General features: G+C 42.2%; 1 protein-coding gene across 3 annotated transcripts in view; it reads left to right on the top strand.

Moving 5' to 3' along the window:
• The first annotated feature begins 6,073 nt into the window (after positions 1 to 6,073).
• Positions 6,074 to 18,090, top strand: part of LOC106562446 (nuclear factor of activated T-cells, cytoplasmic 3) — a 90,158-nt gene continuing 78,141 nt past the window's right edge. Inside the window, exon 1 of one of the 3 annotated variants that reach the window (XM_045689318.2) lies at positions 6,074 to 6,543. In XM_045689318.2, the coding sequence (XP_045545274.1) occupies positions 6,453 to 6,543 (91 nt within the window). In that variant the 5' untranslated portion in view covers positions 6,074 to 6,452. Of the gene's footprint in view, positions 6,544 to 13,641; positions 14,171 to 18,090 lie in introns of those variants that run through there. The other 2 variants (XM_045689317.2, XM_045689319.2) reach the window with 2 other exon arrangements.

Genomic DNA, 18,090 nt, shown 5'->3' with positions numbered 1-18,090 from the left:
GCCCATACCTGTTTGAACTATTTTATAATAATTTATATTAAAATCTATATTTTGCGATAACCTTATGGTGACTTCCAGGACCAGTGCCCATTCAGGTCTTCTTTGACACTGCTGACCTAAAAGAACATACTTCATAAAATAGAATAGACTTGTACATTTGTACACTAAAAAACAAACAAGAAAGTCATACATTTATTGAACTTCTCTCCACCCTAGATCAAAGCCAATGTGATGGTACAACCCACATGATGAGCTCATAGCTCTATTCACCCTGGACCTGATGATGAAGATTGCCTCTGATGATCTCTGTGGTTCAGTAATTACTGATCTGTCACCAGTATTGATTCCTCACCAGGCACAGTTCCCATGCCCTGAATGAACCGGTTGACTGATTGATTTTCTGAAGTGTCAGAACATCCCACATACGCTGTTAGTAATAGGGTGTTAGACTGTGTCACGTGTTGACTGTTGGTTCAAGCATTGGGAAACACCCTGACATTGCTATCCAGAACAGTACTGGTGGCAAAAAGAGGAAAAAATAGAAGAGCTTTGACAGTATTAGAGAGAACTGAAAGCTGTGAGCAGTGAGGAGAGGCGAATAATGTTGGGTCTTGATTGATTTTGTTGTTGTTCTTTCAGTAAACAGTTGAGGGCAAACTACATCAAGGATGAAAACCAGTAAGTCAAACCCGTAAACCACAAAACCTGTCGTATGCTCCACTCAATGTCTATCCTGTGTATGCATTTTACACTCTTCTTCAGAATTTTTGTGCCAATTTCTCAGTCAATTTTTCCAGTATACTTTTGCATTTTTTCATAGTTAAATAAAGGTTCAATTTAAATGTAAAAAAATATAAATAGGCTACATGGTGTCTAGATGTAGCTATTTTCACTTAGGTGTTCAATCAACATGCTTTTTATTGTTATACTCAGTTCAGTTATGTACCAATATGAAATAGATACATTCCTGCCATTTGCTTTCTTGTGGTTCTGTATTTTAATACAAACAAGCAGGCCTAAAGAACATCCTTTAGAATTCAGATAAAATACACCTGAAATAATCCTGTCTTCTCCATATTTAGAAAGTTAGAAATAGGCCTCATTCCTCATCAATATCATCAATATTTAACCCATATAATGGCTCATGTCAGTCAAGGTGATGCATTGAAGTTGTGCAGTCTGTGTACTATGCTATGCAGAAGCTCAAGCCTCAATCCTTGAAAGAGAGCGTCACATACCTCTCTCACCCACAGGACAAGTGAGGGGGTAGAGGGTTTATTTTTTCCCTCACAACTTTCTTTACGAGAACTTAATATCGTTAACCACATCCACACCCTCCCACACAATTTGTGTACACTGTGTTATTTATCTTCTCCCTTTAAAGGTCATCTGAGAAGATAAGAGGCACACAGGTAACCCGAATTAAGCAGCAACTAGTAGTGGGTCTGGAGACATGCTCTTACAGCAGTAGTGTTATAATGCCTTGGGGTCATGATGATCATATACATTACATACCATACATACCCATGCATTCTGCATTGTACTCATGCAGATGTCAATAAAACAAATAATAACCTACCATACAAAAGAGAATGCATACAAATCCTACTGAGTCAGTGTTTACAGTGTTGGACAGGTTGTGAGGTAGGCAACAGCTAAATCTGTTATTTACTTTTTAAATCTAATTAGAATATTTTTCGAATATGGTTTATTAAAACTGAACTTTCAAAATAACTTTTGTGAAATAACATCAGGGAACTTAAAGGTTAGTAAATTACGTTATTTCTCTATTTTGGCCACATAACACCCATAATATCAATATTGCAGCTATAAAATGCAGCGATGAGTTTCTTTTTAACCTTTATTTAACTAGGCAAGTCAGTTCAGAACAAATTCTTAATTTCAATGACGGCCTAGGAACATTGGGTTAACGGCAGATTTGTACCTTGTCAGCTAGGGGATTTGAACTCGCATCCTTTTAGTTATTAGTCCAACACTCTAACCACTAGGCTACGCTGCCGCTGCTGTTTGTTGCCTAATGTACGAAAAGAGAGGGTTATGCTTCAACACTGAATTGTCTTTTGAATTAAACTGTAATTTCTAAATTAACTCAACCATGCACTGTCAAGGTAACATACCTATAGCAGTGTTATCAGTATGATCTCAAACTAGTATATTTTGTAATCAATTTCAATTTCGCCAGCTGATGGCATACAGTGAATGTCAATGAGGTTTACATGTAGTGAGTACTTTTGCTTGGAAATTTAGACCACAGGAAATGTGATGTTTTTTTCCGCATTGCTTTTGTGAACTTCAGCGTCTGTACGCCCACGTGTCAAGCAAAAACATTCTCTTGTTTTTTTCTTATCTTTGCTGTATCCGTTATCTTTCACGAATATTCGATAAGAGGATTTTGTGTATGCAAGTGTTCTGTCTCAATGCACCTCAGACAGCTGCAGAAAAATTCATATTTTTTTTATATAGGCCTATATCACTACTGGAATATATTCCCCTAAACTCCACAAATATGTATAATGTCCAGCAAGAGTTATCAATTAATGATTTATGTATTTTCTATAAAGTCATATTCATGTACTTAATGTATTATTGAGGAGAAATGAGCAGTAAATGACATTTCGCTTTGATTTCTGTTGATGTATAACTCCTGTGTGCATATGTCATATAGAGTCAGACATCAGCACTTTAAGGTTTCCATTGTTGAACGATGTAATCCAGTATGAGGGGACATTCAACTGTCCTCTATGATATTATTGGACCTCTCTGGTGTTATTGAACCTCGCTGGTGTTATGTACCTCCCTGGTTTGATCAAACTTCTCTGGTGTGATTAAACCTCTCTGATGTTATTGAACCTCTCTGATGTTATTAAACTGCTCTGATGTTATTAAACCTCTGATATTATTGAACCTCTCTGATGTTATTAAACCGCTCTGATGTTATTGAACCTCTCTGATGTTATTGAACCTCTCTGATGTTATTAAACCACTCTGATGTTATTAAACCTCTGATATTATTGAATCTCTCTGATGTTATTAAACCTCTCTGATGTTATTAAACCTCTGATATTATTGAACCTCTCTGATGTTATTAAACCGCTCTGATGTTATTAAACCTCTGATATTATTGAACCTCTCTGATGTTATTGAACCTCTCTGATGTTATTAAACCTCTCTGATGTTATTAAACCTCTCTGGTGTTATTGAACCTCTCTGATGTTATTAAACCTCTCTGATGTTATTAAACCGCTCTGATGTTATTAAACCTCTCTGATGTTATTAAACCTCTCTGGTGTTATTGAACCTCTCTGATGTTATTAAACCTCTCTGATGTTATTAAACCGCTCTGATGTTATTAAACCTCTCTGATGTTATTAAACCTCTCTGGTGTTATTGAACCTCTCTGATGTTATTAAACCTCTCTGATGTTATTAAACCGCTCTGATGTTATTAAACTGCTCTGATGTTATTAAACCTCTGATGTTATTAAACCTCTGATGTTATTAAACCGCTCTGATGTTATTAAACCTCTCTGGTGTTATTGAACCTCTCTGATGTTATTAAACCTCTCTGATGTTATTGAACCTCTCTGATGTTATTAAACCGCTCTGATGTTATTAAACCTCTGATGTTATTAAACCTCTGATGTAATGGAACCTCTCTGATGTTTTTTACCGATTGAGCAATTCATTTTTATGATGTAGAAATTCAGATTCTAACTAATATAGCTATGTATTGCACCATGAGGTGCAATGATGTTAGGAGAATGTCCCTGCTTTACATATCTATATTTCTGTATCTTTAACCAATAACTAGCAACTTTTAATGTTGCACTTCCGGTACAACAATCAAAGCTACAACAGTACAGAGGCTTATAGAGAAGGCCCTAAGTGTTGTTCCAGTATAGCTTTGGGTAACAGAGCGGAAATCTGGCTGGGTCACAGAGGGGAAATCTGGCTGGGTCACAGAGGGAAATCTGGCTGGGTCACAGAGCGGAAATCTGGCTGGGTCACAGAGGGGACATCTGGCTGGGTCACAGAGGGGAAATATGGCTGGGTCACAGAGGGGAAATCTGGCTGGGTCACAGAGGGGAAATCTGGCTGGGTCACAGAGGGAAAATCTGGCTGGGTCACAGAGGGGAAATCTGGCTGGGTCACAGAGGGAAAATCTGTCTGGGTCACAGAGGGGAAATCTGTCTGGGTCACAGAGGGGAAATCTGGCTGGGTCACAGAGGGGAAATATTGATACTATCAGGAGGAACAACTCTCTGAGCAGCTGGGTTTATTTCTTACTTATTCTACCATCAGATTTACCCTGCAATAATTCCCAGTAGCTCTTCTTAGCTTTACCAGTTGAATGCCAGTAGTGCGAGGCTCTATCTGAGCTAAAGTTATTGCACTATTTTTGATCTGACATTGCACTCTTGAATTAATATATATATTTATTTATAGTGTGACCGTCAACTTTCATTCACTGTTATCATTTTTAAGCATACATTCAGTTAAAGTAAATATATATATATATTCAGTTAAAGTAAATATATATATATATATATATATATATATATATATATATATATATATATATATATATATATATATATATATATATATATATATATATATATATATATATATATATATATATATATATATATATATATATAAGTGTGTACTATAAGAGAGAGCCCTGGAGAACAGGTAGGCATAGTAACAAGGACAGAGATCATTAGAACGGCAGTGTAACTTGTTGGTGACTGAGGGATCTAGAGGTCAAGTGTGCATCGTGTTATTACGGCCCAATCAGTGATGGATTGTCGCCACGAAAATATAATTACAATATAGTTAAGAGAGAAGGGTTGAAGGTTGGCTATAATTTGGTTTAATCTAATTATGCACAGAATGTTTGGCAGTGATACAATTAAAGTGATTGTGAAATCTGCTCAACACGAAAGGGTCAAAAGGTTTACTTGATCTGCCCAGGCCAGAAAAACTATCCATATAGTCTATAGTGCAGGTGGCCCATTTTTATAAATGTTGGACATAAAGGACTGTAAAAACACTAGAAAATCAGCTCCACGTGATTTTAATTTTGGAACTCTGTTTCAAGGTATTCCCACGCATAATAGAGATATACTGTATATGTGATCATATAAAAATGTAAGCAAGGTTTGAAATGTTTTATTCAAGTGGTATATATGTTTGGGCTTCTTGCGGTCAATTCGCGGTCTACAAATGATTTGTAATTATGTTCCGGCCCCCTGAACATCTGCTCAAGAAAAGAATCGTCCCGTGGCTGAATCTAGTTGATGATCCCTGCTATAGGGTACCAGATATATTGAAGTAATCACATAAGCAATGCATTCCAGGAAGGTGTGATGGCCTACTTAGTATAAGGACAGTTTTAAATACTAATGCATATGTCACAGACTTCATCATCGACATGCAAAACTATTGCATAGACCTTGGGGCAGGCAGTCTGTTGAATTCCTATAGCCCAAAAGGCAACGTGAACACAGGACATTTATTTAATTGGAGCCAGCATGGTCCGTTTTTAACTGTAATTGTGTCTGGCAGAGATGTAGGCCAATAGTATATGAGCACCTGCATTCATTCAAAATAGCGATTGAGACATTATAAATGAAAAGTCAAAAGAAAAATTACATAAAATGTGTGATGATCTCAGATAAAGTGTCATTTCATTCTGATTAAATTCGAGTCGGACAACAGTGCTGTACATCTGGATAACTTTATTATATGCTATAATAAGGTCCAGGTTGAGGCAATGAGCTTCAATATGAGATTTAACTACATATCCCAGGAGCTCTTGCCAGCCTTATCCGTGTTTGTGCGTGTGTGTGAGATAAATGTTTACTGTTAATTTCTGATTGTTTATTTAACTTTTGTTTATTATATTTTCACTTGCTTTGGCAATGTAAACATACTGTATGTTTCCCATGCCAATAAAGCCCTTTGAATTGAGAGACAGAGCGTGCGTGCGCTCTGTTGTGTACCCGGGTTTGCTGACGTCACTACTGGAACTGCCCTGTCACGCGCAGTTAGTAAAAGTTGGGATAGAAGGCGCTCCAGTGAGAGGAGTCAGTTTCACCGACAACCTTGTCTGTCTTGTTGACACCAAACAGCGAAACATCTATTTAACGTTCGCAAGGACAAAAGAGTAGACTCGCTGTAGGACAATCAAAAGTTTAACGAGCATTTTATTACCAAACGTCGCCGGGGAGGAATAATAATTTTTGGATTTCTAATCAAGGAAGAAAAACTAGTTCACGCCGATTGCTCGCTACAGTTTTGATTCGTTAAATTAAACACGTTTTCTTGTTTCAGTTAACGTTAGTTCTGTAAATGTTGTGACATTTAAAATAGTATTTTGCATTAGCCGTCGTTCGTGTGACGGGTGAACCCGAGCTGTCAACCCCGATGACTACTGCAAATTGCACTGGTAATGAGGAGCTGGACTTCAGGCTGATCTTCGGAGAGGACGGCCAACAGCAGTCGCTAGGCCCCGCAGGTTAGAATTTTATCTTTGCCGCGAATACCCGGTAAACTTCTCTTGACGTAGAAGAGTGCACAGATGCGATTACTTTGCAAACAGCAAGAACATTGAAGAAGGGGAATTGGTTGCAACAGATTAGCTAATGTGAACAAGCTAGGGAATGTTCTGGCAGCAGAAAGTAGAATAAGTAGGCTAAACATCAACATTAGTATTTTCTATTTTTGTATGTGCAATTACACACTGACTTTCCCACAGTTAAAATATGGGGTTTTAGGAACATGAGTCTAAACAGCAAACAAGCGCGCGACAGCAGCTGTCAAATAGCGGTGTCCTCATGCTAACTAGCTAATTCCCACCAAAAGTTGCAAAACTGTACTAAATAATGTATAAATAATATATTTAAATACTGCAGCACATGCTGAAATGTGTATGTGGCTCCTAGCATAAATACGAATGGAGCTAGCTAGAAATGTATTTCAAAAGACTAGCTTGGCAGCTGAGTAGGTAAGATGGGTAGCTTACGAGAGGACACAGCTGTCAGTTATTCAGACACCTATAGCTTAACAAGAATGCTTTATGCCTGCCTATCAGCTCTACTTGTTTCAAACATTCGCTCCAATCAATCCATTTTATTATCGATTAGGCTTCAGAAAACTCATTGAATCGGTTTGAAACAGCAATGCCATGAGCTTGGCAGTATTGGGAACGTCATATTGTAAGAAACTTTACCATGCATGCATTCACAACTCTTCCATTTGTAATCGAACATGTTAGTAACGTTAGTGGTCATGCAATCGATGTTGTTGATCATAATACTGAATAGAACTTAAAAAGTACAACAATTAGACATAAATAGCAATATAGTGAATGTAATAACATAGTTATTAGTATTACAAGCAAGCAAATATTCTCTATTTTCTGCTTAGTTATTCTAAATTACCTTCTCAGAATTTAAGAGGTTATTACATCAAGTAATATTACTCCCTTTATCTATTTATTTGTAATGCTGATACATTTGTTAGGTGTATGTTTAACTTAGAGTATTTGGTCCGTTGACTATGCATCTTAACAAAACACCATTACAATAATAAACAACACAATAAATTAAACTGAATTAATAAACTGAAACTACATATTTCCCAGTATACAAGACACCGCACAACTTAGTTTAAACAGGTTTTTTTTTGCATAATTTCTTTTGCCAATAGGTCCAAACACATCCAATAACCGTTTGCGCCCAGTTTGCCGGCCACAGTGGCCCAATACAGTATTTAACTTTCACAGATAGAGGTGTGTGTGTGTGTGAGAAGGTGGGGGTTCATATCAGAATCTCAGTGTGACCAGGTGTGCAGAGAAAGAACCAGATCTGTGGAAGTCTGGTGATACATCATGCCACAATATTCTATTTGTGTTTTGTTTGTGTATTTTGGACGGTTGTTTTGGAAACAAGACTAGACAAGGGGTTTAACCATTCTGAGACAAGACAAGACAAGCAAGCTGCCATTCATTCATTCATAACCACAGATCTAGGAGTTCCATGCTATTTCAAAAGCATCTGTCTTTCACATAGCTAGAATGCATGCTTAGATTCTGTGAAACTAAAAGAAGCACAACTGCAAACTGTTTTAATTCAAACCCTAAATTCAGTGTAGGGCGACTGCAACTTACATTTTATCTTGAAAGCTTGTTTACCGGTTTTGATTAAATAGGGCCAATATCTGCAGAGTTAGACAGAGTTAAGCCTAGCTCTGCCCTTTTCATGAAGCTCTGGCAAAACTATGAATCCAAGGCTTGGCTAGTCCTCTCTCCTCCGCAATCAATTTTTCCCTAGATTATAAAGAAGTCTAATTTGGAGACGAGTAGGGAAAAGTGAAAAAAGTGCTTTTGGAATAAGTCAAGGAATAAAAACGCCACTGTGCAAGTGGTTTTAGTCTGGTTGGACTGTGTGCGTTGGCCCGTATGGCTAGTGCCTGTTCACATTAATAACTGGAGTGTCACGCAGAGACACAGAACCAGAGTAACGGTATGGCTCCAAGTTGAATTGCTCTCTCTCTCTTTCTCCTTCCTCCTCAGCCCTAGCCTCACTCACACCAGTCAGAGCTTGCTAGAACATCCTGGAGCACTGCTAGTCATTTTTCAGTCGGTCCTACTCTACCGCAGTAGGTCTTACCTCTGTGTATAAACATGTGATTAAGAAGACTGCACTGTGCCACACTTGGCCTCTTTCTCCACTCACTCACTCACTCACTCACTCACTCACTCACTCACTCACTCACTCACTCACTCACTCACTCACTCACTCACTCACTCACTCACTCACTCACTCACTCACTCACTCACTCACTCACTCACTCACTCACTCACTCACTCACTCACATCACTCACTCCTTCCTTCTCAGCCCTAGCCTCTCTTTCTCCCTCTTTCTCTCTCCTTCCTCCTCAGCCCTAGCCTCTCTTTCTCGTTCCTCCTCAGCCCTAGCCTCTGTCTCTCCTTCCTCCTCAGCCCTAGCCTCTCTCTCTTTCCTCCTCAGCCCTAGCCTCTCTCTCTTTCCTCCTCAGCCCTAGCCTCTCGCTCTCTCTCTCTCTCGCTCTCGCTCTTTCCTCCTCAACCCTAGTCTCTCGCTTTCTCTCTCTCTCTTCCTCCTCAGCCCTAGCCTCTCTCTCTCCTTCCTCCTCAGCCCTAGCCTCACTCTATCCTTCCTCCTCAGCCCTAGCCTCTCTCTATCCTTCCTCCTCAGCCCTAGCCTCTCTCTCTCCTTCCTCCTCAGCCCTAGCCTCACTCTATCCTTCCTCCTCAGCCCTAGCCTCACTCTATCCTTCCTCCTCAGCCCTAGCCTCACTCTATCCTTCCTCCTCAGCCCTAGCCTCTCTCTATCCTTCCTCCTCAGCCCTAGCCTCACTCTATCCTTCCTCCTCAGCCCTAGCCTCACTCTATCCTTCCTCCTCAGCCCTAGCCTCACTCTATCCTTCCTCCTCAGCCCTAGCCTCACTCTATCCTTCCTCCTCAGCCCTAGCCTCTCTCTATCCTTCCTCCTCAGCCCTAGCCTCACTCTATCCTTCCTCCTCAGCCCTAGCCTCTCTCTATCCTTCCTCCTCAGCCCTAGCCTCTCTCTATCCTTCCTCCTCAGCCCTAGCCTCACTCTATCCTTCCTCCTCAGCCCTAGCCTCACTCTATCCTTCCTCCTCAGCCCTAGCCTCACTCTATCCTTCCTCCTCAGCCCTAGCCTCACTCTATCCTTCCTCCTCAGCCCTAGCCTCTCTCTATCCTTCCTCCTCAGCCCTAGCCTCTCTCTATCCTTCCTCCTCAGCCCTAGCCTCTCTCTATCCTTCCTCCTCAGCCCTAGCCTCTCTCTATCCTTCCTCCTCAGCCCTAGCCTCACTCTATCCTTCCTCCTCAGCCCTAGCCTCACTCTATCCTTCCTCCTCAGCCCTAGCCTCTCTCTATCCTTCCTCCTCAGCCCTAGCCTCTCTCTATCCTTCCTCCTCAGCCCTAGCCTCTCTCTATCCTTCCTCCTCAGCCCTAGCCTCTCTCTATCCTTCCTCCTCAGCCCTAGCCTCTCTCTATCCTTCCTCCTCAGCCCTAGCCTCTCTCTATCCTTCCTCCTCAGCCCTAGCCTCACTTACACAAGTCAGGGCTCTCTAGAACAACCTGGAGCACCTCTATTTCCTACATTTGTATTTATTTAGTTTCTTGAACTGTTCTGTTATGACAGTTGATCACAGAGTATTGTAATGTTAACAGCTATTATGTGATTGTATTTATTTAGTTTCTTGAACTGTGCTGTTATGACAGAGGATCGTAATACATTAAAAAAAAAAAAATGTATTTTATAATTCCCCCCAATTTCGTGGTATCCAATTGGTAGTTACAGTCTTGTCTCATCACTGCAACTCTCGTATAGACTCGGGAGAGGTGAAGGTCGAGAGCCATGCGTCCTTCGAAACACAACCCAACCTAGCCGCACTGCTTGTTGACACAACGCACATCCAACCCGGAAGCCAGTCGCACCAATGTGTCAGAGGAAACACCGTACACCTGGAGACCTGGTCAGCGTGCCCTGCGCCCGGCCCGCCACAGGAGTCGCTAGTGAGCGATTAGACAAGGATATCCCTGCCGGCCAAACACTCCGTAACCCGGACGACGCTGGGCCAATTGTGCGTTGCCCCATGGACCTCCCGGTCGTGGCCGGCTGCGACAGAGCCTGGGCTCGAACCCAGAATCTCTGGTGGCACTGCGATGCAGACCGCTGCTCCACCCGGGAGGCCCTGAGGATCATAATGTTAACAGCAATTATGTGATTGTATTTATTTAGTTCCTTGAACTGTGCTCTTATCACTGTTCATCACAGAGGATTGTAATGTTAACAGCAATTATATGGTTATTAATAAAGTAACTATGAACCCAGAGAAATAGCCCAGCAGACTTCCATCCTCTCAAATAGAACAGTACCTTAGTTACAGGTAGTGACAGACATGTTATTCTCAGTCACTCTCTGAATCCCGTCAGTTAGGTATGTAGTACCCAGCTGTTTGTTTACATAGCCTAATTGAATAGTAAACGTTAGTGTAAGAACCATTGAGAGAAAACATATGAGCCTATGTAGTCTAGACCCACCCCATTTCTTAACTTTTCAGTCTGTCCTACTCTACCGCAGTAGGTCTTACCACTGTGTATAAACGTGTGATTAAGAAGACTGCACTGTGCCACACTTGGACTTTCTCTTCAAAGGCTTTATTCGCATCGGAAACGTGTTTACATTGCCAAAGCACGTGAAATAAACAAACCTGAGAAGACACAAAACAACATCAACAAAAAAGTACTTGAATTTAACAGTAAATATTGCATTGTTATATTATCAGCTATTTACAGTGTTTTAGCAATGTGCCAAAAGTTCTAGTACGAATAGTAGGGGAAGATAAATAAACAGATTAATATTAGTGGTATATCCACTGGTTGCCCTTTGATCAATGGCAATGGGCTACACATCTTGCTGATGAGATTGCAAACTGAGGTATTTTGTCTAACAGATATAGGAGTTTATCAATGTTTGATTTGTTTTGAAATTCGTTGTCATTGTGATCTGTGGGAAATATGTATCTCTTATGTGGTCATACATTTGACAGGAGGTTAGGAAGTGCAGCTCAGTTTCCACCTCATTTTGTGGGCAGTGTGTACATAGCCTGTCTTCTCTTGAGAGCCAGGTCTGCTTATGGCAGCCTCTCAATAGCAAGGCTATGCTCACTGAGTCTGTACATAGTCAAGGATGTTCTTAATTTGGGGTCAGTCAAAGTGGTCAGGTATTCTGACTCTGTGTACTCTCTGTATAGGGCCAGATAGCATTCCAATTTGCTCTGTTTTTTGGGTGAGTCTTTCCAGTGTGTTAAATGGTCATCTTTTTGCTTTCTCATCATTTTGTTGGGTCTAAATATATTGTTGTCCTAGAGAAGAGTCCCCTCAGCCAGCTGGTACTGGGGCTCTGTTCACAAACAGACTCCACAGAGCCCCAGAACCAGCTGGCTGAGGGGACTCTCCTCTAGGTTAATCTCTCTGTAGGTGAGGGCTTTGTCTCTTTCTCTCTCTCTCTCGTGATTTGTTGTTCAGGAAATGCAGTTCCCTTTGAAGTGAGGCATTCCAGTGAGTGCTGTAGTAAAAGGCATTAGCCTAACTCAGTCAATGCTGAAGGGTTTTCCCCCACTACTGTAGGCCTACAACGGTGTTGAGAGGGAAAAACATGGACTAATAAGTCCTTCAAATGGAATAACAATTTGACAGAATGCTAAACTCTACTGCCAGGATTAGGCCTAGGCTGTAGTCTAAAGTAGCAACCTGTCATTTTGACAAGGTTATTAATTTAAAGGGTAAGGGCGTATTCACTTCTCACTGAAACTCAAGAGTAGTGGGGATAAACTATAGATATACTGTAATATGGTCCTTTTTCCCCCTTATGATATTTAAGAAACAAACTGTTACTCTTTTTCTATCCCTACATGGTAGCTCGTGTGCTCATGTGGTATTGAGCGAGGCTGTGTACAGTGAAAAGTGAAGATGTAACACCAAACCTTTTAGGAGCCTTTTGACCCTGTCTGCCTTCTCATCCTTCCCAACTGTCATGGCCGTATGACACAAAAGCTGTCATAGAGAAGGTGGCTGGAGGTAAGAGGTGGTGTCAGTGAGGTGGCTGCAGTCTAGAGGTGGTGTCAGTGAGGGCCCCATTAGGTGGCAGTCTAGTGGTGGTGGGAGTGAGGGCCCTATTGAGTGGCAGTCTAGTGGTGGTGGGAGTGAGGGCCCTATTGAGTGGCAGTCTAGTGGTGGTGGGAGTGAGGGCCCTATTGAGTGGCAGTCTAGTGGTGGTGGGAGTGAGGGCCCCATTAGGTGGCAGTCTAGTGGTGATGGGAGTGAGGGCCCTATTGAGTGGCAGTCTAGTGGTGATGGGAGTGAGGGCCCTATTGAGTGGCAGTCTAGTGGTGGTGGGAGTGAGGGCCCTATTGAGTGGCAGTCTAGTGGTGATGGGAGTGAGGGCCCTATTGAGTGGCAGTCTAGTGGTGGTGGGAGTGAGGGCCCTATTGAGTGGCAGTCTAGTGGTGATGGGAGTGAGGGCCCTATTGAGTGGCAGTCTAGTGGTGGTGGGAGTGAGGGCCCTATTGAGTGGCAGTCTAGAGGTGGTGGCAGTCTAGAGGTGGTGGCAGTCTACAGTGCCCAGACATGCCATGTGGGCTTTAGATGGCAGTGCAATGACAGAGGGGGAGTGGGGCCCCCCCCTGTTGTTAAGGGGAACAGGGAAAGGTTCTTTCTCGCTCGCTTTCCTTTCTCTTACCCTTTTTTGTCTTATTTTTTTCTCTCTCTTCTGGTCCTTTTTCTCTCACATCCGGTGGCCTGTCTGGCAGCACCACCTCAGAGCTGTGCAAGCCTCAACAAGGACCATGCATGCTTCCTTTCTTTTTTCTTTTCTCCTCCCTCCCTCCCTCCCTCCCTCCCTCCCTCCCTCCCTCCCTCCCTCCCTCCCTCCCTCCCTCCCTCCCTCCCTCCCTCCCTCCCTCCCTCCCTCCCTCCCTCCCTCCTCACCCACGAAGGATATGGGAGACCACCAGTTATTTCCATCTAAGAGAGAGCCTGATCCAGACTAATGAAATCTCCAGATGCTGGCAATCTTGGCGTAAACTAACTGTAATCAGGTTTGATTTGGCGTAAGCTAGTACATCGGTTGACATGTTGGTATGTTGTAGAGTGGAATTTGTACAGAGTTTGATGTTGTAATGTAGTAGTATTGCATCATAGCTGAAACCCAGTGAAGAAATCAACTAAGTGACAGTCCGTCATTTTTTTGGAGGAGATCTGTTGCTCTTGACTTTTAGTTTGTTATTGTGCTTGCCCCAGCTTCATCTGTCTGGACGTGACTCCTGGCTCTGTCTGTCTCAGTCGTGGGAAAGACTGAAATTACATCGCTCTCATGGTGGACTATATTGGGCTCTCAGAGAGAGTGGTAGAGGGCAGCAGGCGGCAGGTTTCAGACAGCTCTGTTAGATCAGGAGTCCCCCAGCAGCAGGCAGGTCTGAAGCTGTCCAGTCCACAGAGCAACACCGCTTCACCGTTAACGTTTAACGGGAGCTAGGAGCGGAAGAATGTTGTGCGCCACATCAACAGGTGAGTGACTGTATGTCCGACTCCCAGACTCTGGCCAGCTGTGTGTGTTGTGGGGGTGTAACCGGCTCAGATGAGGGACTGTGTCTGTGTTGCAGGACCCTTATCAAGTGTGTCTGGAAGACTAACAATGTATCAAGTTATAAATTACAAAGCATTATTTCTCTAATTTGTGGAGTTTTCCTATGTTTGTGAAAAATTAGTCACAATCAGGCATATAACCAAGGTTAAACTGAGTGGTGAAGACTTAAAGCTGCAATCTGTAACTTTTTGGGCGACCCGACCCAATTCGCATAGAAATATGTGTTTTTGAGCTGTAATTCTCATTGACAGCAAGTCTAGGAAGCGGTAGATCTGTTCTATGTGCGCTATTTTTATGCTTCTCGTTCGTAAGTTTATTTTTTGCGTATTTCACATTCAGTTTTGTACACCAACTTCAAACAGCTGAAAATACAATATTTTTGCTTATGGAAAATATATTTCACAGAGATTTAGATGGTACAATGATTGTCTACACTATACTTGCTTGTTTTGTCTCATAAACTGTAATTAGGCTAACTATTAGAAATTTAGCAACCAAGAAATGGCAGAGCAATTTCTGCATAGTGTACCTTTAAACATACTATGACCACTTAACACTACAGTCTCAACTGCTGTGTGTTGTACTCTATGCAGGACTCCACATGTTTAAAGTACATTAGGTATTTGGGGCATACTGTAGCCTATCTCTGTTCAGTGGAGCACACAGCTTAGAGTGAGAGGGCTTAACAGTTTGGTAGCCAGCAGTGAACCCTGGTTGGATTCGTTAACATTGAGGATATGTGGGCTAGTTGGCCAGGTGGGTGCCCCAACCCCTAACCCTCCAGAGTGGACAGTGTGGAGCTGAGCTGAGGGGGTCTGGTCTGGAGGAGCCCTGGTCTGGAGTGATGAGAGAGACGTTTGTTTCCCAGGGCGAGGCACGAGCAGCTATGTGTGGCATCTGTCTACTTTAAATTTAGTGTAACTGAAGCTACCACTGGCCATGCTACACTGTATCAACATGCGGGGGAAGAAGAGAAAGTTGTTGAACTCTTGCATTTAGTTTTCCCCCTCCCTGTCCCTCTTTGAAGAGGCGGGGCATAGCTGTATTGCACTGGTCTCAGTAAGAGCTGCTGCTACTGAATCCCAGTTTATTCTAGGCTGTGCCTGTAAGCCCTGTTTTAGTCAGTGGCGACTCTGCCCCATCTGTTTTGAGCTCCACCTTTCTATAAAAAAAAAATACTTTTTGGGGAGGATGCCTGTTTTGTATGTTATTGTGACATTAATACGTGTCACATATCAGTTTACAAACAATGTACAACAATATATACAAATAAATTGAGTTAATAAAGCCGCATTCAAACTTGGTCTCGTTTTTGCTTTCTTGAGTAAGGCAGCTCCAAATACAGGTGTTTCAGCCTAGCTCAGTGCTTTCTTTGGTGGTGGGGCAGCCAGCGGGAACATATATGGAGCGTAGGGGTTGGTAATGTTCTCTAGTTGCGCCGTGATTGGCTCCGTGTTCTGTCACTCATGGGGACACTACATCACCTCCAAATCTAAGGGTAGAGCTTGAAAATTCAATCCCCTTGGGTGCTGCCATTGAGTTACATTAGAAGTGCCCATCCAAGAAGGCTCAAGGTCATTGGCCACAGATAAAATGACGTCAAGTCACGTTATATCTACAGCAGCTTTGATTGGACTGTCAACATCATACTTTGAAAATCTTAGTTAGCAAGCTAGCAGTCATCATCATGAATCAAGTCAACCATCTACTGGCAAATCCTTTTTAATCCTTGTCATATGAAGATAAATAATGAAGAGAAATTATAGTTAAAATGTATCTGTGCTCATCGGCCATTTAACATAAACATTACACAGCAAGTTGGAAATCGCAAATTCAACAATGAGTGTTTTGGAAGGAATTAGTGCTTAACTACAAGCATTGCAAAGCAACCACTAGCCTGCTCTTCAGTGGAGTGGGTGTGTGGTCTGGGTTTAAGGGTCTCTTTTTCCAAGATTAAAAGGATAGATATTCAACCATTGGCCATGGTGTCAATCCAGCATGTCTTCTGTCGTGCTCAAAACAACTGGAAACTCAGAACTGGGAAATCTGTTTTCAGTGAGTTCAAGACAACTGGGAACTCTGAGAAAAAAACGAGGTCCAACTGGGAAAATAGGTTTTGAACGGTCATCCAACTCGGAATTGAATGTCCGGAACTCGGGCCTCTTTCTAGAGCTCTGACCTGAAGATCACTGACGTCATCATGATTCGACCTTGCTTTTTTCAGAGTTCCCAGTTGTCTTGAAAGCACCATAAATCCAGAGAATGCCAGACTTTGATGACAAAGTTTGATGACAATTTTCCCACGAAGGACCGCTGAAGTTAACTAAAAAAAACATTATAAAAGTTTTGTTTTTCACAAAATGTGGGAAAGTTTGGGCTTGTGAACAATTTATGACCTTTCAACTTATTTTGATATGGTTTGATGTGGGTAGCCTGTTGATGAGTAACACTTTGTGATTGGTTGGGGAAATCCATGCTATTTAGGCCCTACATTTCAGTGGAGTTAATTTGCGTAACATAATGATGCAAGCCTTCTACAACTATCTGTGTAGTGTCTAGTGGAGAGGGTGCCTTTGGTAATTAAATTAAAATAGCCTTGACGAAGCTAATGTGAAATATAAATGTCAGTTTGTCTATCTACCCTCTGGCATTTAACATGGCCTTGTGGGTGTGCAGAGAAACATCTCGGTGAGTGTGCAAGGGTTCCCTTCCACTTCACAAGCCCCCAGACAGAGGCAGCACGGCCATATCTCCACCCAGGGACACTGCACTTCCTTCTTACGGTCCCAAAGGTCCCCTCCACCTCTTCCTTCTCCACTCCATGGTTGCACAATTTACTCTCAGGGCCAGCAGCTTACTGCTGCTGTTACAGTTGTGTAATTAACCTGAGAGGAGGAGGGACATCATCACTAGGGACTGTGACTGGGGAGGAGAGGGGAGTGGAGGAGAAGGATATTACATACATTATTATGATGATATGACATATTATATTCCTATTATACTGTATGATAAATAATACATATTATGATATGAGTCTGTTAAATGTTGTCTCAGCCCAGAGACCCTAAAGGATGCTGAGTTAGTGAAGGACTCCAGATGCAGTAGGTCTTCATCTTCTCAGCTCCACCTTCAAGTTGTTTTCCAACTGACTGTGCGTTGAGTTTTATTTATAGGAGACAAACAAATATTGTAGTTGAAATTCAATGTGTTACTTAGCACTAAGAGGTGTGCACACATTCTGGGGCCACCCCATCCTTTCACACTGTATTTGGTAGTTAGTTCATATATCTATTTAGATCAGTCTCTGCTCTTTTCCAGACTCACAGTTTGCAAATGTCAACCCAGATTTCTGTCATGTGCACAGTCAGTTTTACTCTCACTCCCACACAGTATTTCTCTGCTCTGTCTCCCTTGCTTTTACTCCTCCCTCTCTCTAGCTCTCCCCCCGTCTTTCCCCCCTCCCCCCTCTTTCTCTGGATCAGGCGTATGCACAGTCAGCGCGGACAGGCATATTGTTTAAATGTCACCCTGGCTAGGTTGTGCGGTGAGCAGAGCAGTAGCCACTGATGTTATCTATCTGCCCTGGGTTATTGCAGGCTGCTGGGCTGTGTTATTGTCACTACTGCATTCGCGGCTCAAAGGACAATCATCTAATGTACTGTAGCTAAGGGTCACCTCTCATACTGCCTGACCACTGTTAACCCATGGATGCAGCCTGGGTAGTTTGACAGTCAGTGACCAACCACGGTTGGCTGTATGAAGCCTATTGGTACATAGGCAACTGGATAAATATATGTGATGTGAAAAATAGAAATACCTAGGCCTATATAAAAAAAAATGT

Source organism: Salmo salar, chromosome 11 (genome assembly GCF_965601325.2).
Source record: "Salmo salar chromosome 11, fSalSal1, whole genome shotgun sequence".
NCBI lineage: Eukaryota > Metazoa > Chordata > Actinopteri > Salmoniformes > Salmonidae > Salmo > Salmo salar.
Note: the sequence above shows the minus strand (reverse complement) of the source record. Positions and strands in the feature narration are given on the sequence as shown.